Here is a 21,359-nt window from a genome sequence, read left to right on the forward strand (position 1 = left end):
ATGGCCTTGCAAATAAAAGTGCAAGTTTGTGGGCCTTAAAATCACAGTTCTGATCTGAGACATGTTTACCTCTGAAGCCACTGTGTTTGACTGTAATGTGACTTGACAGGCAGTCAGTACAATTTTCCAGGAAGCTTTGTGAGCAGGGACCCAGATCTCTTTATGTCAGACATTTCTGTGTGGAGTGAGCTAAGTCACTGAGGGGGAAACTGAAGGGAGAGAGATGATGATGATGGGAAAAAAGATGAGAGATGGCCCAGAGAGAATGAGGGGAAAAGAGAGAGGTTTAAGAAGAGAAGAGAAGAGAAGAGAAGAGAAGAGAAGAGAAGAGAAGAGAAGAGAAGAGAAGAGAAGAGAAGAGAAGAGAAGAGAAGAGGCAGCCAGGTCCATCATGTGACAAAGCCGCCCCAGCTTTTCTGCTGCCTCTTTTGCCAGAAAAACATCAGATGCGCTCTGTTTCCTGAGTTACGCAGCATCTGCAACTTCCAGGATGAAGCCCCAGAACAACACAACCAGCAGCAGCCGTCAGCCTCTACAGTCCCACCTCACTTGAACCGGCCCTGGTCCTTAGCCACACTGAAGTATAGCAGCACTTTACCTGCAATACAACCATAAACCAGTCTCAAATACAGCCAGCACTCTCAGTTTGGCCTACAATACAGCTCTGGCCCTGAGCTAGTCTAGGACAGTGGTTCTCAACGTGGGGTCCGGGGACCACCAGAGGTCCTGGAGGGGGTTCCAGGGGGGTTAAACTTCACCATTACTTCATTTACAAGAAGTTAACACAATTAGAGAATGTAGAAGAATGAGTGTTTTGATCATAGTTTCACTGTTATCTCTCTGCCTACAATACAGATAGTCTTGAAATTCTGGACAAAATCGTGTCTAACAATAAAAATATTCTCAGACTTGGGTCCGAGAGACAAAATCTCATCAAATGGTGGTCTGTGGCCCTAATGTGGACTAAATTAGGGGTCCTTGATATGAAAAAGATTCAAGTTCTGTCAAAAGCCTGCGGCGCACCACCAGCGCAGCAGCCAGCCTGGACCATCATCAGAGTAACTAGTTGCTCCGCTGGATAATGATGTGCCAGATCCTTCCCTCTATTTTTTTCACAGACTGGAATATCATTATATGTTTCTGCTTTTTATCTTTTTCAAACTCTAAGATGGCCAGAATTGGAACCAGAAAAAAGGGGACGAGTGTGTGATGAAAGGCATTTGATTCGAATTTGGGGGGGTTTCCCAAATAAACAGTTTGGCATTTTATGTTAATAATAGTCTGTTAATCTTACTTTTTTTGGCTCAAACCCCCCATTTTTGAGCATTCCATTTCTCCGGTTTCCATATTCAGGCATCTATCCATAGCTGCCTTTGTTCTATAATTACCAATGAATGGCTTAGCTGTCATTCATCTACATAACCCCCACCTCCCCAATAATATCGCTGTCTGCTTTTAATAAACTGTCTTTTTAGTAATTGAATTTGTCCTGCTTGACCAGTGTGACCGTGCCCCGCGGGCATCGGAGAACAGTCATGTCCCTGTTCAAAGGCCACTGCAGGGGTTAAGTGGCGCTGACCCACTGGGACATCATCATCATGTCTCTCATTGTCTGCTGGTCATGCTGGTTGGTTTGAATGCCACATCACATGTAAGGTCCCCTCCCTCCTGTCCATCCTCCCTCAGGGTGTCGATTGGCAGTCATGTTTTCCATGTTCCAGACCCGTTCTCCAAAAAAAGACCAACTCTGTCACGCCAACATCTTTGTTTGATGCAGTGACCTTGTTTCTCCATATACTTTGCAGTTAATCTGCTTGCTAATATTTTAAATCATTTTCAGTTGCTTGCCTCACATACAGCAGGTTTTGGGAAGCAGGTTTATAGCAAGTCTAGATCTGTGGGATGATCCCCAAAAGTATGACATCAGCACTTAGATATATAGGCGTAATAAGGGCAGTTACATGGGTAATAAGTTACATGATAAGGTAACCTAACAGGCTCTTATGAGGAACGGGGCGCAAATGTACCATGGGAAACAGCTGGCAAATTGCCTCCGCATTGCCTCATCTACCACAAATACACAGAGTGGCTGCTCACACAAACTAAAGTGCCTACTGTATCATCCAGGCAAATGAAATGAAGGAAGTTCAATCACTGTGTAGCATATCTTCCATAACACTCATAATTGGTGGTATTTTCAGCAGTCTGTTTGTTGACAATCAAACATATTAAATAGTCTTCCATGTATTAAAGCCGGGTTTGACCTCAGAGCAACAAAGAGGGGATGGAGAGTGGCTGTGAGCAATTTGAATGATGTGAATGCCTATGTCAGACACAAACAAGTAACCATTTTCTCTCTCTCTCTCTCTCTCTCTCTCTCTCTCTCTCTCGCTCTGATCCTCAGTTAGCAGAGCCAGTCATGCCCTTTTGGACCGATTTCTGGAGGAGAACTTCACAGATCAACTGTATCCTCATCATTTGGACTCAGAGGATGATAACCAAAGTAAGAACACACACACGCACACACACACACACACACACACACACACACACACGGCTACTCATCCATCATGGCTGCTACATGGAACCATGCTGGAAAGCACAATTAGAAGAGGCAACTTTAACTTTAAGTAAAGGATTGCGTGCGTATAGTAGTTGAAAACATGAACATGCTGTAGTTTACAGTTCAAGACTGACATGTATCGCATTTTTTTTACCTTTCAACACCCCATGGTGTGTGATGGGAAACTACTCGACATTAATTGCAGGTGCAAGGTAGATTGTAGGTGGAGCGGTACGGCTCTGGAAGGACAAAGCAGCACATAAAGAGGATGTTGACCCCAGTGAAACAGTTTGGCAGTGAAAAACAAAAGCCCACTTCATTCTTAGGTCATGTCTGGTCAGAGGAAGCTCTGTTTTTAATTGATTTATGGCAGATTAAAAAAATGAAGTGTGTTATAATAAAATAATAATTTAATGATGCTTGTCTACACATCTCAGCCTGGGGTATTTCTGTCCTTTATGCCCCAGAGGGTTTCCTGTGGCATTTTGCCATTTCAGTGCTAGTTTCCTCCTCGACCATCACATGATGCCTCCTCCTCCTCCTCTGTCCATCCGTTCATCTTTCTTTCCCTCCTCCTCCTCCACACGCTGCCCCCTCTGCTTCCTATCCATTTTGCTTTCACCTTCTTCAACCCTTCAACACTGTTTTTTTCTTTGGGAATCATAAATGCCTTTTTTCTCTCTCCAACGTTTTGTTGCCAAGTTGGTTATGATTACTGAAGATTTATTACTTGTTACTTAAACATGCTTAAATCATCACATCTTATAGGGGATCTTTCTGGGAAAAATATTATGAAGACTTTGGCACTATATACTGTACAATGAAGTGATTATATATGCACTATTTTATAAAACGCTGACAGGTTTCCCCTTTCCTCCCCTCTCCAAACCCCAAAACAATTTAATTCTTGCTTAGAGGACAAAAAAATGCCACTCTGTTATTCCACAGACCATTCTGGAAATATTTGTGATTTATTCTAATAATTGTAATGCCACATCTTATAGTATTTACTCGATCAAACACTGAGTTGTACAGTCAATCTGGATTCAGAGTTTGGATGGAGGACTCTCGTGTTGTTGGGTACATTTTTTTTTTTTTAAATTGTGGCCATATTGTATACAGATTCATTATTTCAGTCAAGGGCTTGGTGACAGAAAATATGTTTTTCACAACATCTCAGAAACCTTTTACAACCTTATGTTTAGCTGCCAAATCTCCATTTGTATGTATCTCTTGCAGTTACCTCCTGTGATTTTGAATCACTGTGCCACTGGACTTTATCAAATCACAGCACTCAAAGTGACTGGAGCGTCGTGTCGCCACAGCAACCTGGAGCGAGCGCCCAGGCCGGCGTGACGCCCGTCACCGACCACTCAGTGGGAAACTCTGATGGTAAGAGGCAGACTTAGTACTTCAGCATGCTGCCCATATGCTCTCTGCTGTTTATGAGAGGAGTTTAGAGGTTGGACAGCTGCTTGAACGATCTTTAGTCTTCCGTTTGGGACAAACACACAAAGCTTTTTGAATCCATGCTTCGCCCCTGACAGCTGTTTGAAAGTGTGCTGAACAGTTACACTCTGAGATTTGTTCCAGCATTCAAGCATTATTCAAATAATCACCAGTACTAGAATGTCCTATACTCGAGTGTACTCAAGTGCTGTTACTTCGCGGATATTTTACTTAAGTAGAAGTACTGGTGTAAAAATCTATTTAAGTAAAAAGTAGCTTGTTTAAAATGTAATCAGAGTAAAAGTTACGGAGTTACTTTTTAGAAAAGAGAACATTGTCATCTTTCCCATGCATACATAGTTCAAATTTGATTCTCGATTCTTTTAATTGGAAAAATGATAAATTACAAAATAGAGTGGACAAAGTAAAGCCAGATTACTCTTCTCACTGTGATTGGCTCCACAATTGGCCAGTTTACTGTACATTGGTCCGGTTTCTGTCTCTATGGAGAGACACAAAATGTGTCCTCTGGATGTGATTTCAAATGTAGCTTAGGACAACACTTTCGTAAAAACGTACTTAAGTAAAAGTAATATTACTGACTTTAACAAATACTCAAAAAAGCACAAGTACACAAAAAAGTTGAGTAAATGTAATTATCAGCTGTGTTCAGTTAGGGGAGCTGTAGTAATACGAGGCTGCTGTAAAATTGTCAGCTTCTTTCTTTCCTCCCAGGTCACTTCCTGCTCCTGAGCTCTTCCCCTGCCGCCGAGGCTTCTGGGAGCTGTGAGTACAGCTTGACCAGCCCGCTGTTACCGGGCAGCGGCGGGCTGTGCCACTTGCGTCTGGCTCTGTACACTGCCGGTCCGCTGGCGGGGGACCTCACCCTCCTGGTCAAGCCGGTTCTCTCGGGTTCAGCCGTCAACTCCATGGTTCTCAAACACAGGAGACAAGACGGCGGCAGGTCAGCCAACACATACTCTGTTTTTACTCTTTTTTAAATACCCAACAGAGTAGTTATTTATTTATTGGTGTATTTATTATTTATGTTGTGCAATATGTCAGTTTCCCTGACACAACGTCAATCGCAAAACCTCCCGTCTTTACTGATTGATTGAAGTGCTTGTCAAGTCAAGGTTTAGTCTGTAAACCTTAGATTCACTGCAGTGACTGAATGAACGGTGACAAAGGCCTTAGGACACAGCAAGGGCACACAATCTAATACCTTTTACCTCTGCAGTACTGAAGTTATGGCAAGAAAATCTCTCTTACCTCATATGCCATGTGGGACAGAAGAGTAGGATTGTGACTCTGGAGACGGCTCTCCCCCCCGAGTATCTATTGTTCGGGACAGGTATTTCCTATTGATCTAATGCTGAAGCACAGCCATCTTTAGACCGGCTAAAAGCATGCAGACCCTGGAAATGAATTTATATATAATTGGTTAGGACAGAAGAAGGATGGATGGGCATATGCAATAAGGTTGTACATGGCCTTTGTTAGTGACTGTGCAGTAATGGACTGCGCAATTCCATTACGAGAGAGGATTTAGTGAAGCCACAGACAGTAAAAAACAGGCTGGTTCCATTTATTCAGCCTGCTATTCATCCCAGACTAACTTGGAACTTCTGTAAGCACTCTCCATTGAAAGGGTTGATCATTTGCAGTAGTATTGTGTGTGTTGGGACTGTCATGATGCTTCAGTTGGACACACTGTTCGCGGAAGCCAACAACTGCACTGACATCAGGTTTTTTCCCACACACCGCAACATGAACGGCTCCTGGAAATGGTTGAAAAGTAACTGCCGTACCTGCACTGTATGCATTATTTCCATTATACTGCACATAACTGCTTATTAGGCCCCATAGAATGAAAAAGTACTCCCCCATTCTCCTAAATGTACATTTGAAGCAATGAGTCAACAGCATCAGAGTATTTTTAGAAATGACTCAGATAAGTGGTTTTCTAATGTGTGAGGTTATAGGCTTGGTGAAGGTGCCATCAAGTAGGGAATGTGCTCAGTCCTGGGGGAAGTGCATTCCTTTCACAATATCTGTTTAACTTGTACAATTCTGTGGTGTTTGGCACTGTAAATGTTGTTCATACTCAAACTGTAATAAGTGCAAACTGCAAGAGCAGAGTTACATGGCCCAGCTCTGCCCAGTCGTGGGATGAAAAGTCACGACTGAAAAGTCACCTGGATAAAATGAATTTGATGCAGTGGCAGATGGAATACAGTACAAAGTACATTAAGCTCTGAGTCCCACCAAACTACTGACTGAAAGAATTTAAAGTCGAGATGAAATGGCATTTCGAGAGTATCTAACTTCCGTATCGTGACGTATTTCCGAGTGAAACAGGAAAGACAGGCGGGACATAACGTTGGGAGGAATTTGATTTGAACGTTGAAAAGTGGGTGTGCTGTTGCTAGCTAGCTAACTAATGAATCTTAGCCTCTTAGCTCTGTGCGCTAAAAGTTGAAGATTGATTGATGGGTGGATGTCATGATATTATTGGTTGAAATTAGTTACGGGCATGCTTACGTAAGCACACGGCATATTTTGTTTTACAGGAAGAAAACATGATTGAATTTTGATATAAGAATACAATGAAATTGATTTTTGGTATTTTTTTTGGCATATATTGTTAAATAGGTGCACAGTATGACCGGGGATGTGATCTAAAAGGGTTAAAAAGGCATTTTTCATTTCATCTCGTCTTTAAGCTATTGTTTTGTGAGGGGAGCCAATCAAGATCTTTCAAGTTTTTATATGAAGTTTTAATATTCTTTCATTGTTGTAAAGTGTACTGAGACACCCTGCTGTGATATTGCACTTGAAATGACTGACTTGACTTGAAAAAGATGTTCTTCTTTAAATTTAAACATACTGTACAAACAAAATCTAATTTTAACAATGCCTTAAACATCTTTAATCAAATGTGTAATATGTATATAAATAGAGGAAAATTTGAATTCCTATGATAGAGCCCCTTGAATACACATAAGCCCCGTTTCCTTAGTCGTTTTAACCAGCCCTCGCTGACTCCCCCTTGGCACTCTTCCCTCTCTGGGGGAATCCCTGCTGCCATCTGAAGTGCCGTTCCATTACTCTGATAACTCAAGTGAACTTTCTGAGATCGACCCTTTGAGGGCCCAGGGAGCGAGTCAACAACGATGTAGACTTCAGCAGCGCATCTTGCCCAGAATGCAAGTGGCCGCTCGCGTGACATATAGTGCCACGTATCACCAAGTACAGAGAGAAAGGAGGGCATGTTAAATGACTAATGAAATAGGGTTATAAGCTATCAATATGGCAGATGACTTTAAAACACACTCTTCTCTGTGACTGGTTAATGAAGGGCTGAGTGGGAGGTTCTGGAGGCTGTGATTGGCCAGGTGGACGAGCCCTTCCAGGTGACGCTGCTCTACACCTCCTGTCTGGGAGAGGAGGGAGCCACTGTGGCTCTGGACTCTCTAGAGCTCCGACACTGTGAACTGGGTGAGTCCAACATGTGGTACAGACCTGTGGTTCTCAACCTTGTGCTGTCGTGTCCCAGAGTCTGCAGGTTTCCAACCAAACACCATAGCACCTTCGGCCAGGCAGGAGGAACTAATCAGCTGCTTTCTCTTGTTTATTGAGATTCGTTTGTGGCTGTTTTTTTGTATTGCAGTTTGTGCTTAACACTGAGCCTTTTTCCACGCTCATTACATGTATAACTTTACAATGCTTTACTAATCATCATAAAACTTGCTAATCCAAGACTGAAAAAAGACATTAAAAAGCCTGCACACAACATGCTGAGAAAGACACGTTTGCTGGCCTTGTTTGGTTCCCAAATCACCCCTCATATGGGATTAAAACATTATTTGTCACAATGAAGACATCATAAATCAATGCATTGGTTTTAGAGCATTTGACATGAGTGTTTCCCATATGTGGAAAGTTCTCTGAAACCATATGGCACTAAAACTCACCACGGAAACAAATATAAATGAAATTCCTTTAGGAGGAGGAGCTGTTCCCCCAAACAGGATGGGCCATCCCAGCTATTTGGTACAAGGGGAAACACTGGCTGAGTTTACATGCACAGAGAAATACATTCTTAACTCAGTCACTCAAATAACACGGTTTTCGGTTGATGCATGTAAATGTCATAATTGAACCTGGTTAAGATGCCTGGCTGACTCTGATATTAAACATGTTACTATAGCTTGGAAACATCTTACTCTTTTCAGTTTTTGTTTTTGCCGTCTGCACAAACTCAGACTTGCAGTGTTATGTGTACATTTTGATGAATAATTTTGCTGAAAAGTATTATTGCCTGTAGCATCAGGGTCACAAAGATCACACATATTGATGCTAGGATCATTATTTCTTGCCCATGTATTAGAAGTAACCTACTATTGATTCAAAAAGGGAGGGGGTAGCTGGACGCCACAGGCGGACAGGAAGGTTCTGTGAATTGGTTTATTGATGACAACAGGAATATTCAATCGCAAGGTATCAAAGGTTCATGACAACAGCTTAACCCAGACATGATCCTAATATAATATGGCCAATAGCTGAGTTACTCCATGCATGTAAATGTAGCCAGTGAAAGGTGCTGTAATTCTGTGGAACAGTGCAGGCTATTTAAAAGCCAGTTTGTCCAATCAGATTGCGCGTCTAGAATTGCTCTTTTTGAAGTGTACAGTACACTGCAAAATAACCTTAAAGAATGTAGTCTCATATTCACTCTTAGTCTTTTTTAAATTTTTCTTAAAACAAGTGATAATTCCATACATTTTCTAGAAATAAATGTCAGTGTTTTCATATAAAGCGTTATAAGGCAAGTCACTCAAGAAAATTACATTCAATTGAAACAAGTTGATTTGCATTGGAAACAGGTGAAACTATCCTATTGGCAGAAAAATAACTAACTTAGTTGACTGTGAATATAGTAGATTATCTAACAACAGTATTGTAATTATTGGTTCAGCATGGTAGTAGTTGTGTATAAATGTTGTGTAAATGTTGTATAATTGCTGTGTGTTTGCTGCGCTGCAGGACCCCAGAATGTAGAGCTGGGTGCAGAGTGTGAGGACGATTTCCACTGTGAGACCGGAGGCTGCGTCGACCAGAGCCGAGTCTGTGACTTCCACACCGACTGTCCTTTAGGAGAGGATGAGGGCTTTATCTGTGGTGAGGCTCATTTATTTAGATTTTTAATTAATCTAGTTTCTCTTTCGAGTCTTTGAATGCAGAATAGAATTCAGCTTTAGTAAGTCATTTTTAGTCATATCCTTGAATTTAGATTAATAATGCTGCTCATGAAAATGCACTTTTGAAGTTGGCTACTGTGATTTTTCCCAAGGTTTCCCTCATACAACGAAGAAACCATTTTAAATTTGACTTGGCCCGCTATAAATCTGCACCATTAGAGAGACCATGAGAGACAGCTTGTGAGAATACTATGAAAAGCAATTAGATAGAAGTGTATGTGTGAGTGCTTTAGTTTGTGTGACTGTGAGTGAGTGGAGAGGTGTGTGAGGCGTACAGCAGTCCAAAAGGACAGAAAGTGGAGCTACTGGCAGGCTGTCTGCCATTTGCATTAGCTGTATTAAAGTTTAAGGCCATGATAAATTGTTAATCCTTTGACTGGAGGCACCAGATTAGCCAACCAGCCAAGTGCCTCCACTACACTATGTGTTTAAAGCACAGAGAGTAACTGTTACATTGACATTTACATTGTGGAGCCTGATGTGGTGAGTGCAGCTTCTGTCCTTGACTAACTTGCACCAAGGTCTTTTCCTCAACTAGATTTCCTTTTCATTAGCCAGAAATTCCTAGACAGTAGTTTTAGGAATTTGATATCCTGTTTTTACAGTATTCGTCTTGAAATCAAGCCGTCAGAGATATTTTAACGATTTATTACAATATGATGCATTCCTTAGGGCTTTATTAATGTTTTAAAGGCCCAGCTTTGAAAATACACAGTGGAGAAAGTGTGTTTTTAGACAGTCAATCACCGGCTTTCATTTCCTCCCATTATCCACTTCGCGAGCTCAAATGTGACGAGCCGTACTCTTCCATTCTCTCTCCCTCCCTCCCTCTCTCTCAAAACATCAATCATTCAGTGCAAAGAAAAACACTCCCTCAGACGGAGAACCATCAGGTCCTGCTTCACTCAGTAATGGGATCAATGGACTCGGAGCTATTTACAGGCCTTGAACTGTGGCTCCCTGGGGGACAGGAGGAGGGTCACAGTGGAGGTGTAATATCTTGAGTGGCCCGTTGGTAAATTACGTCCTATAACCGCCTATAAAATACCTTATCTGCTATTAAATCCTGAGTGGGTTGTTTGGGTGAGACCGAACAGACCCGCTGCTGACCTGAAGTCGTGACATTTGGAAGCAGCCAGGGGAATGACACGTCATACAGGGTGCAGATGGTTTTGGATTTTGTGAAGGCAAAATTGAAAGACGATTCCAATCTATGAGTTTGACAACACACACACACACACACACACACACACACACACAGGAGTGGGACGACAGAGGAGGACGGAGATGGTGGGGGGTCAAGGACATGATAAAGAGAGAGTAAAGGAAAGAGGCACACAGACTGGCTGACAAACACACACTCCAACACACACACACATTTCTACATCCAGAAATACAGTACCTCTCGAAACATGAAATGCACTTAGCTGATTCCTCCAATATTCAATCCTCTCTCTTTGTCTCCAGATTGGAGGAGAAACACCTGGAGAAAGGCAAAGATGGACTTCTTAGCAACTGTAATATGTTCTATATATTTCTACCAGTGCGATATGATAACGTACAAGTCTCCCTCTCCCCCAGATGCTCTTCCGTTCGGCGCACACTGCTCGTTTGAGCGGGACGCGTGCGGTTGGTCCGTGTCCAGGCAGCCGTCAGCCTGGAGGAGGGTTGCGGGAGACGAGCTGATGGAGATAGAAGACACGCAGGGCGTCACGCTGCAGAGCACACCAGGTTGTTTGTGCGTGTGTGTGTGTGTGTGTGTGTACGTGTGAAAACGAGCATATGCATACATCATACCCTGATTTTATTACTGGACTTGTGTTTTCCTGAGAAAGATATATTGTCTGGGGTGGCCTCTTTCCATGATGAATTGTTGGGCCGTGTTAGGGATGGTTGTTAAAATCCCCAAAACGATCTTTCCACGATTCTCACATTGCTGAGTGTCGAAAGCCATTATTTTCTTTTGTGTCTCAAACAGGCTTTGCGTTTCTATTTGTATTTTCTGAACATTAATGATAGCCTAAAGGATTAGAGCAGGAATGCCTTTGAGATTACTCCCATATGAAATTACATGACTTTGAAGAGTTCATATTGATGGTTTGAATCCAGCTGCAGAACATCTGAGTGCTAATAGAGCCCTGGCCCAAAGTAGCTTTATATTAAACCCACTGTTACTAAACTGATTTCCATCCACTGAGTACAGGCTTTATATTTTATGGCTTGCTGGTTCTGGTCCAGCATTGCTTGAGCACTAAACTGAGATTCTGAATTTATGGCTTCAGTGAGTAGGACTAAAAGGCTCAACACCCCCCCTCCCCCACCCCCCACCTCTGATGTCCATCCTGTTGTTGACAACCGCTGTATGTCCCTCTCAGCTTTCTGCTGTGTCACATACTGTATATTGTTCACCCACAGGACACTTCCTATTTCTGCGGGTAAGAGAGAGTAATTCCCTTCAGGAGGCGTCCGTCCAGAGCGCGTCTTTCCCTCCTCCTGTCTCTACCAATGCCTGCCAGGTCAGTTAACCTGTTACTTAGTAGATAGACAGTTACTTAAAGTCCCCATGATATGAAATCCCATTACTTTTGCTTCCTGGAAAACACAGTATCTTTAATGGTGACCTCATGCTGCACTAGTATGTGTAAATATAAAATTTTAACTAATAAAACCATCAGATTTTTGAACAATCCCGCCCCTCTGCACCCCTCCCATCAAATACAATTTCCTTTCTCTCCCTGACTCATATTCCATTGGTTTAGACTTTTGAATGCATCAAATCCAGGAAGTAAAGATGCCGTTTCATGGGGTCTTTAATAAAGTTTTGATTCATTTTGTTCTCAACATCTGTTGCTGTGGATGATAAGTGTTTAGCAGTGGATCAGTCAATAAATCAATCAGTCAGTTAATCACACTGAATTATCACCAAACAAATGATCTTGATCTTGCGCTGCGTGTGTCCGCACAGCTGCGTTTCTCTCTGTACCTGTTTGGGGAGTTTAACGGGACGGTGCTGGTGGCTATAGAGGAGAATGGCACCGCCGCCTCTCCTCTGGTCTGGGAGAGGAACGGTCAGTGGACAGACAACTGGCAAGACGTCGCCCTGCAGCTGACCGGCCTTCATCATGGGTAAGGCAGGAGGCGGAGGAGGAGGAGGAAGGGTGGTGATTGTAATGATGATGAGGAGGAGGAGGTGGAGGATGAGGAGGACAAAGACCGATGATGAGAACAAGGAGGAAAAGAGATTTTTGTGCCTGAAATTTTGTGTGATTTATTCTTTCCTACAAGTTATTTTTGTACCCATATGATTGTACTGCTGCTTCCCTTCACATGAGGACAAAAACTACTCTATACACACACTCCATATACAGTAGTTGGATGCAATTTGTCCCTAAAGCAAAGATCTGTGCTTTGCTCCAGGTTCCATGTCAAGGTGACGGCTCTGTGGGGAAGAGGCTCCAACGCTGACATTGCTCTTGATGACATTGCAATTGGGGCAGCCTGCTTCGACACAGGTACGGTGTTGCTGACATCACGAGATACTAGAGACCGTAACAGAGACTCCACTATTTGATGACGCCGTGACATATGTTTGTTGCAGTAATTTGGGGAATCCAAAACAAAATAGCTTGTTTTTTTTCATTTTTACTTCCATTTTGATACCACAGACTGGAATGAATGGGTGAATTGAGATTGGATGTACACCACCAACTTGCATGTGTTGTACCAATTCTCATTCCTCAACTTCTTCCCTGTGGGTACAGTCAGAGACATTTGAGGTTCACAGACAGGCTCCAGTGTGCAGGGCGTGCCATTGTAAGCCCTTGTACATGCTGTAGTCAGAAGTTGTGGTGTTGAGACGGCCAGTGAGCTGCTGGACTGCTAACTCACAGCCAATGAATTGTTGTTGGTCTGCTTACTCAAAGTCACTGACCGTCTGAACTTCTCGGTCAATCTCCTCAGTTTGGGGGATAAGCCTTTCTCAAGGCCACAATAAACAAATTTAACCAGTCATGCCCAAGATGGATGTCTGTCCATGTTAAAGAGCGTTATTTCCCCTGTAAGTTTTTCTTGACACTAAGGACTTTTAACCAGCATTTAGACTGTGTCACTCCAAAGCTGTCCATTGTAAACAATTTAAAATCTTTTAGGCAGGCTGCAGCTCCTCCAGATGGGTGGCCCACTCTGTCTATTCAATATAGGGAAGAAGTAGCAAAGAGATTAATTTTAGACATCAGTTGCATCCTCATCATTGCTTTCATAACAGTTGCACCCAGGACAAATTGATGGTTCAATTCTACGGCATTACAAGATAAGCTGCTATATGAATTATGCATTTGGGATCGGAGCTCCAGATATACAGCGCTGTGTTTTCTCATCACTCATGATTTTTACATGCCACAGTTGAAGACTAGACTGGAGTTGTTTGTCAGCTTTATAGAATCACTAAACTCCTTATTGGATGACATGCAAAGCAGAGGAGTACAGGGAGACATTTTAACTGATGCGACTGACACATGACTAACCGCTAACCGCTGTTTTTCGCAAGGAGCTGGAGTGGTCTCCTGTTGCTGCCTTGATGCAGTCTTTCCCTGATTAGTTCTGAGTGGAGGGTAACCGACGGGGAATGCTCTGCTGCAGAGGCAGCACCGCAATCTGACGATAAAAACGTGTGCCAAAAACCCAGTGCCAGCACCATTACAATATGTATTTTATCGCCAGACAGTCCTGTGAAAAGAAACTTTGCTCTGCCCTATTGACATCCACCATGATGAATTCTATTAATTAGTGTGATACTGTATAGACTTCATACCGAGCAAATTTAATCAACTTCTTCACTGCATCGGTTGACAAATGGGAGTCTGTCTGTCTTTGGGTTTTTGTTTGTGTGTGGTTGTGGGTTATGGTTAAACGGCTGAAGAGAAACACAGTGATGACAGTCTGTGGGCATGTCGCAGATGCTCGGCGCCAGTTGGAACGGGAATTGCTAGCCGATATCAGGGTCGTTCCAGGATCCCAGAGCTGTGTTTTATGTTTGATTGGACCTCCTGTAAGCCATAACACAACTTAAACTTGTCTCCCTAACTCTCACGATGTCCTCCTACTCAGAAATGAGTCTTTATAGATGTCCACTCCACCCATAAAACCTTATCTTATCCTGCCCCTTCTTTAAATTTAAGTTCACGTCCTTTTACTTGCACTGCTTTCTGTCTAAATATGATATAAGCTCCAGCAGAGAACTTTGCTGACCAGTCTCAGATTTTGAAAAGAAAACATAAGAGGGTCTAACTTCTGCAGATGGATGAGTCTGACTGTTTCTCTCTCTCTCTCTCTCTCTCTCTCTCTCTCTTTTCCCCCCGGCTCCCTGCCTCTCGTTCTCAGATCTCAACTCTCTGCTGCTCAGCCACAGATTCTTCCACGGCATGGAGTCCATGGGGGACTTGGAGGATTTCTTCAGCCCTCTCCCAGAGCCTTCGGCCTCAGGTACCGTGCGGCTCCAGCTGTCGCCGTGGATACCTTGAGAATTTCCAGAGCATCCTTTATCTGCCGTATCACTTGAACAGGAAGCTTTTAATCTGTTCTCCATGCAATATTTAAATACCAGGTGCTGCGTCGTACATTCATGTAATTTCCTTTGACTCTCCCAGCAGATGTTGTCCCATATGTATGTTGCAGCCTTACTGATTACCTGATTACCTTTCTGATTGTATCAAATTTTCTCTTTCCTTCTGCTCTTCATCCCACCTGTCATTCAATTCTTCTTTCTGTCCCTCCTTCCTTCCTTCCTTCCCACACTCACCGACACGCTCAACAATCCTTCAATCCCATTCCTCCTCCTCCTCCTCCTCCTCCTCCTCCTCCTCATGTCCCCATTTCTTTTCCTCCTCATCTCCATCTTTGCAGAGGTTTCTTTGATGACGTGGTGGTTTACGTCCTGCGGTGCCAGCGGGCCCCGGGGCCCGACCCAGGCCCAGTGCGACAGCGCCTATAGGAACACCAATGTCAGCGTCACCGTGGGGAAAGACGGCCCCTTTAAAGGAGTCCAAATATGGAGGGTACCTGCTACTAACAGATACATGTAAGTGATAGAGGGGATGGTTTTGATGCTCTTCTGTCCTAATGTGGGTGCTTTGAGCTGAAAATTTAAGCAGAAAATCTGAGCCACATTTCCAAAGAATTCCCTGTGGTTGCACACCAATATCAGAGGCCAGTCAATTATTCTTTAAAAGTAATACTACCCATAATGCAACAGAGGCACAGGTTATTTTTTCCCCAGTGTTATCCATGGTTCACAAGTCCCAGGAGCTCAGTAATCGAGGAAACAACATTCATCCACGTGTTGATATCTTTGCGTGACTCAGAAAGCAGGGCCGAGTGAGAACAGAGAGGTGTGACCGTGTGCTTGGAGACTAAATTAGTCTCGCTGTGCTCAGTGTAACCGACTGCGGTCCTGCCAGATCCTGCCAGATCAAGACTCTGAACTGTTTTATATTGTATTTGTGGAGCCAGTCATGGGACCTCATTATCACGCCCCCAACATGGGCTGGTAAAGAGATGGGGGAAGAGGAGGGAGGGAATAGATTATTGGATTTATATGGTATTACTACTTATGCTAAAATATACACAGCAGTTCCCCCCTCCGATATCAACACAGAACATGTGTTTGTAAGAGCAAATCTACATAAAACCACAGGTGAGTGGGAATAGAGTGTCTACTGGTTCATATGTTCTGACAGAAATCTATATCCGTATTGCAGTCTATCCAATATGGTATATAGAGTCTGAGCCAGAAAACCATTTCTTTCAGTCACAGCGTTTAATCCCCTGGTGGTTGTAATGATACTTATAGCTCTGCTGGCTCACACTGACAGCAGCTGAACTGTGTGTCGCTCTCAGGATCTCCGCCTATGGGGCTGCAGGAGGGAAAGGAGCGAAAAACCACAACAAGCGCTCCCATGGAGTCTTCATATCTGCCATCTTTCCTCTGGAGAAAGGAGATATCCTTTACATCCTGGTGGGCCACCAGGGAGAGGACGCATGCCCAGGGGTGAGTAGGGTGAGAGGAAGGACAGACTGGAGTGGGTTTTTGATGTATGTGATGTCCTAGTGGGAGCGAGAGGGGAGCCGAGGGGGACCTAGATACAATTTATTGCCCCCTGGATTCATGCGGTTGTTAACCAGATGTTGTGAAGGCTGCCTCTTTTTCCCAGACTGGAACTAAGACTTCCCTCTTCTCTCTCTCTCTCTCTCTCTCTCTCTCTCTTGCTTTGACCTCTCTTTCCTGGGGTGCAGAGAAACCCCCTCACCCAGAAGATCTGCCTGGGCGAGTCGTCGGTGATCGAAGACGAGCTCAGAGGGGAGGGGTCTGCAGAGTGGGCCGGGGGAGGAGGCGGAGGCGGGGGAGCCACCTACATCTTTAAGGTGACAGCTAAAAAATACACTGCAGTTGTGTTTACATTTTGTATGCTGAGGGTCCGTGTGATACAGCTACGGCAGCAAGGCGGCTGTAGCTCCAGCGGATTAAGCGTACATACCGATAAACATCAAAAAATGTCCACAGGCATGCTGAAATGATTCAGCACAGCCTGAGAATCTAATCCATGGGTTTAAATATAGATAAGATACACACAGGAGGTCAGAAGGCCACCATATCACATAATTGCCATTAAAAGAATGTTAACTTGCCCCTGTAGTTGCGTTCTGCTGTCTGATCTTTCCTTCTGTAATAAAATGGCAGTTTTCCAAGTGTTTTGCATTATGCTATGTCAAAAATCGAATTCCATTTGCGCTGAAATGTTGAGTATGTATGTATGTATGTGGTATGTAGTCGAAGAAGCCTCGGGTGTGTGAGTGTTTCTGTGACGCTGTCTTGTCAGATGGAGGGTGGCGAGCTGGTTCCCCTGCTGATCGCGGCTGGCGGAGGAGGAAAGGCCTACCTGGAGGACCCCGAGTCCAGTCTGGACCAGATACCACTGGAGCAGTACGAAAACGACACCGTAGCAGCCAGCACCAGCGGTCGGACCGGTGCTGGAGGTACTGTTAATACCGTAATGTAATACCACCAGTATAGTTAATGGTTTAGATTAGTGGGTCTCAACCTTTTTGACTCATGGCCCCCTAAAAATAAAGTGATGCCTACTTGATTCAGTATTGGAACAATTAGAATACTTCTAGATTGCTGCAACAGGTTCTAGTGTCGATTTTTGGGATGAGAAAACCAGAATAGAATAGAGTAGAATACAAAACAACACAGCACAACATAAATGACCAATACAATACAACAGCTTTATATTCCCCGATGGTAGTTATTTTTCCTGTTGCTGGTGTTGACGCTGTTGATGTGTTGAAAGGTAAAGTTAAGGCGCTCAGAGAATTTCTCTCGCACACTCAGTGATTACGGAGCGCCCAAGTGTCTCAATAAAGAAGATGCTCCTGCTTTTCTCATCAAGTTCAGAAGCTGAAGAGCTATAAGCTCCTGTTGACAGTTAGAGCATGTGTTGTATAAAGCCCTTTACAGATAATGATGAGCTCGAACTGCTTGCTGTGTGATACCTGGTATGCATGGCTTTCATTTCTCTAAAAGGTAGCGTTAAAATCTGCTCACCGAGACGTGCTAGGTGAAGGCCAGGAGTGGATTAGCTTGTTCTGTATACACACACACACACACACACACACACACACACACACACAACAACAACACACACAGGCATGCACACACACACACAGAAGGATGTGTTTGGCCTGTGGATGGCTGGGTGCTATCTGGAACGCATTTTTAATTTCTTGACAGGTCTTGACCTTTGAGAAGAGGACATATATGGCAGAAAGGTCTCTCTCTGCTCCTCCAAATGCCTTCTGGAACGTTCTCAGTAAATCCTCCTTGACCAACGGAGACTCAACATAGACCATCTATCAGCTCATCTTATTGAAACCACTGTGGGATTGTTTAGATAAAGATCTGAGTGTGGGGGGAAATATGCGCCTCTTAGCTCTAGAGGTGTGCGTGTGTGTGTTTTTATGCATGAGTGTGTGTGTGTGTGCATGTGTATGTGTGTGAGAACATCTGCACGCATGTGTGTACTTGTATACTGTGTCTGGCAATGTTTAAAGTGTGGGTTGGGAACAAAAATGGATCACAAGCCTTCTGGTCAACCATCACATGAGACTAGAACTAGTATGTTATCATTCTACTGTTGGGTCACACGAAGGGGTTTGCAAGCTTGGGTCCAAGGCTATAAGGTTTTAAGAAACCCTGCTGCATGTGTGTGCTTCTGGGAATTAGCTAAACTTCTGTCACCTGGATGATAAGTAACAGTTTTTGAATAGCACTGTCGCTTAGGTGTTGTGCCTGGAATAGCTCTTTATTCTTTTTAGTGCTTTAGTCAACCAGTTAAAATTGCTTTTATCTGCTAATCAGACTAGACCTGGGTGTCTCATGGTCTGCTGCTTTCTAAGTTCAAGTTCAAGTTTGTTTATTTATACAGCCTTTTATCACAAGCACCTCTCAGAGGACTTTACAGAGAATGAGCCTAACTAGATCTAACTGATCAAGCAAAATGAACAAAATGATATAGGAACCTAACCTTCCCTACCTGTTGTACTACACTTAGTGTTCAGTCCTGGACACCCTCCTCTCCCTCTATACTAAATCACTTGGCCCTGTCAACACGCAGCTTCTCCCATATGCTGACGACACTCTACTTTTCTGTCTTTTTCTCTTACTCTGTCTTTTCCATCCTCTGACCCTCAGGTTGAGGTGACCATATCTGCTTGTTTTGCTGACATCTCTAGTTGGATTTCTGCACACTGCGTCAAAATCAATCTCAACAAGACTGGGCTCCTCTCTTTCCGTGGAACATCCTGCCTTCTACTAGACCTCTCCATCACTTTTGACAAGACCTCGGTGCCTGCTTCCCGACTATCATCAGAGGCTCACATCGCAGCTACAACCCGATCCTGCAGGTTTGCGCTCGACAACATACGTCAAAGACCTTCCACAGTAGGGACTCAGGCCAGCGCCTTGTTCAAGCTTAAGTCGTCTCCCGTCTGGACTACTGCAACTTCTTGGCCGGCTTCCCGAAACACTCCCTCCAGCCCCTTAAACTCATGCAGAGCGCAGCAGTCCGCTTCGTCTTCAACCTCCCCGAATTCTTCCATGTCACTCAACTCCTACACTTCCTCCGCTGGCTTCCTGTGGCTGCTTGTATTGAATTCAGAAACCTGGCATACGAGGCTGCGAAGGGATCTGCAGGATGCGGTCCAGCCCTACACAACCAGCCCGTCCTCTGTGTTCTGCCGCTGCCAGCCGTTTAGCTCTCCCTTCCCTGCGGTGCGGTCATCGCTCCACCCAGGCTGGACTCGTCTCCCTCCTCGCTCCCCGACGGCAGAATGAACTTTACTCCATTTCAGCGGGACCAGCAGAGCCACTCCATGCGCTGAAAACACATCTGTTCAATAATTTCCAAAAACCACCCTCTAACCACTGAATCATATTCCCTCTCCACTTCACTGTAATTGCTCTCAACAAATCCCTTTTTCCTCTGACCTTCGCTCTAATTTCTTTTTCTCCAGTAACACTTCTCTCATACGTGACCATTCAGTGGTCACAGGAATACTGACCCTTTCACTCCCTACTATTGGTTACTTTGCCTAAAATGTGCAGTGTAAATGTGTGTAATTCTGGCTTCATGTTTATCTCCTCTGGAAGGTGGAGGTGGAGGCTGGAAGGACGGCCCCAGTCCTTACCCAACGGCTGGCAGGTCTCTGGTGGAGGGTGCCGAGGGGGGGTCTTCGTGTCCCTTGGCCCTGTCCAAGCTCAGCTGGTCCACCTACGGGGGCTTCGGAGGCGGAGGCGGGGCCTGCACAGCCGGAGGAGGCGGAGGAGGGTACAGAGGTAAAGTGGTTGTCACCGTATGCTGTCATCCATTCTCGATTTGTGTGTTTCCTTGTGTGTGTATGTCTATTTCTTTTACACCATTTTACACCACCCTCACCTCTTCATTAATCACCCAAATCACTTTTTCTGTCTGTCCGTTCCTCTCTTTCTCTCTCTTTTCTCTTTTATCCCACTCACCCCATTAATCTTCTTCAAGAAGAATATTTACTGCTTCTGTGTCAGTGCTGCACTGTCTTTCTCATAAGATTTACCATTCTGTGTGTCAGTCTAAGTCTCCGTAGACTCCAGTTCCTACCTCTGGTTTCTCCATGGTGAATCTGACAGGGAATTTATAGTGAGCTAGGGAGCGAGTTATCCTTGGAGAGAGGATCAAGTCGATAAATTTCATGGTTGTTACTGAATACAGTATGTAATAATGGTGGATCAAGCATAGTGTTTTACTGTCTAACTGTGTTTAATTGAGTCTTATTGTGATACTGACTGCAATTCCTCACTTGCTAAAATGAAGCAAGTGATGCAGAAAAATAAAATTCTGCTTGGAAAGATTGTGCTGCTTCACTTTGACTCCTGCATGCTTTTCCATACAAAATCCACAGATCTTGTTCATCACATCCTATTTTTTTGTAATGACTGTGATATCTGTCTTTCATCTGACTCCCAGGAGGTGATGCTGCGCTGACTGATGACATCACGGCCGACGGTCAGGATGGAATCTCATTCGTCCATCCAATGGGGGAGATTTTCCTGCAGCCACTGGCAGGTGAGACTGAGTTTTACACATCACATAATATCATAATGATATGATGATACTGATGATAGAATAGAATAGAATAGAATAGAATAGAATAGATGAGAGGTTCCAAATTTAATCTGTAAAAAGTATCCGTCAAGAGCTCAGTAAAAGTGAGCAATAACATTACAGTTTTTTTTCGGGAACACACACTCTTTGGAATTCATTTCAGATTACTTCATGCTGTTAGTAACATGAACATTAACATTAGTGAAATTATGAAAAAGGCCGCTGCAATATTTAGTCTTTTTAAAAGGACAGAATAGTGCATGTGAAAACCACATGTAACTCGCTGCCTAATAAATTCTAATTAAACACCCTCTGGGGATTTTGAGTAGGTGTGAGAAGTGCTTCAGCCTCCTGTGGGGGAACACTGGTCAACTGACCTCTCATGGCTTC

The 21,359-nt window shown here is 43.9% G+C and overlaps 1 protein-coding gene across 1 annotated transcript in view; it reads left to right on the top strand.

Moving 5' to 3' along the window:
- The first annotated feature begins 805 nt into the window (after positions 1-805).
- Positions 806-21,359, top strand: part of ltk (leukocyte receptor tyrosine kinase) — a 35,582-nt gene continuing 15,028 nt past the window's right edge. Inside the window, exons 1-17 of the mRNA XM_078289551.1 lie at positions 806-842; positions 2,414-2,503; positions 3,803-3,955; positions 4,748-4,976; positions 7,374-7,513; positions 9,062-9,196; positions 10,858-11,007; positions 11,692-11,792; positions 12,242-12,402; positions 12,694-12,788; positions 14,656-14,757; positions 15,178-15,352; positions 16,171-16,321; positions 16,567-16,724; positions 17,126-17,307; positions 19,982-20,167; positions 20,832-20,930. Coding sequence (XP_078145677.1) covers positions 806-842; positions 2,414-2,503; positions 3,803-3,955; positions 4,748-4,976; positions 7,374-7,513; positions 9,062-9,196; positions 10,858-11,007; positions 11,692-11,792; positions 12,242-12,402; positions 12,694-12,788; positions 14,656-14,757; positions 15,178-15,352; positions 16,171-16,321; positions 16,567-16,724; positions 17,126-17,307; positions 19,982-20,167; positions 20,832-20,930 — 2,344 coding nt within the window. The remainder of the gene's footprint in view (positions 843-2,413; positions 2,504-3,802; positions 3,956-4,747; positions 4,977-7,373; positions 7,514-9,061; positions 9,197-10,857; positions 11,008-11,691; positions 11,793-12,241; positions 12,403-12,693; positions 12,789-14,655; positions 14,758-15,177; positions 15,353-16,170; positions 16,322-16,566; positions 16,725-17,125; positions 17,308-19,981; positions 20,168-20,831; positions 20,931-21,359) is intronic.

This window comes from Centroberyx gerrardi, chromosome 17, assembly GCF_048128805.1.
Source record: "Centroberyx gerrardi isolate f3 chromosome 17, fCenGer3.hap1.cur.20231027, whole genome shotgun sequence".
NCBI classification, from domain to species: Eukaryota; Metazoa; Chordata; class Actinopteri; order Beryciformes; family Berycidae; genus Centroberyx; species Centroberyx gerrardi.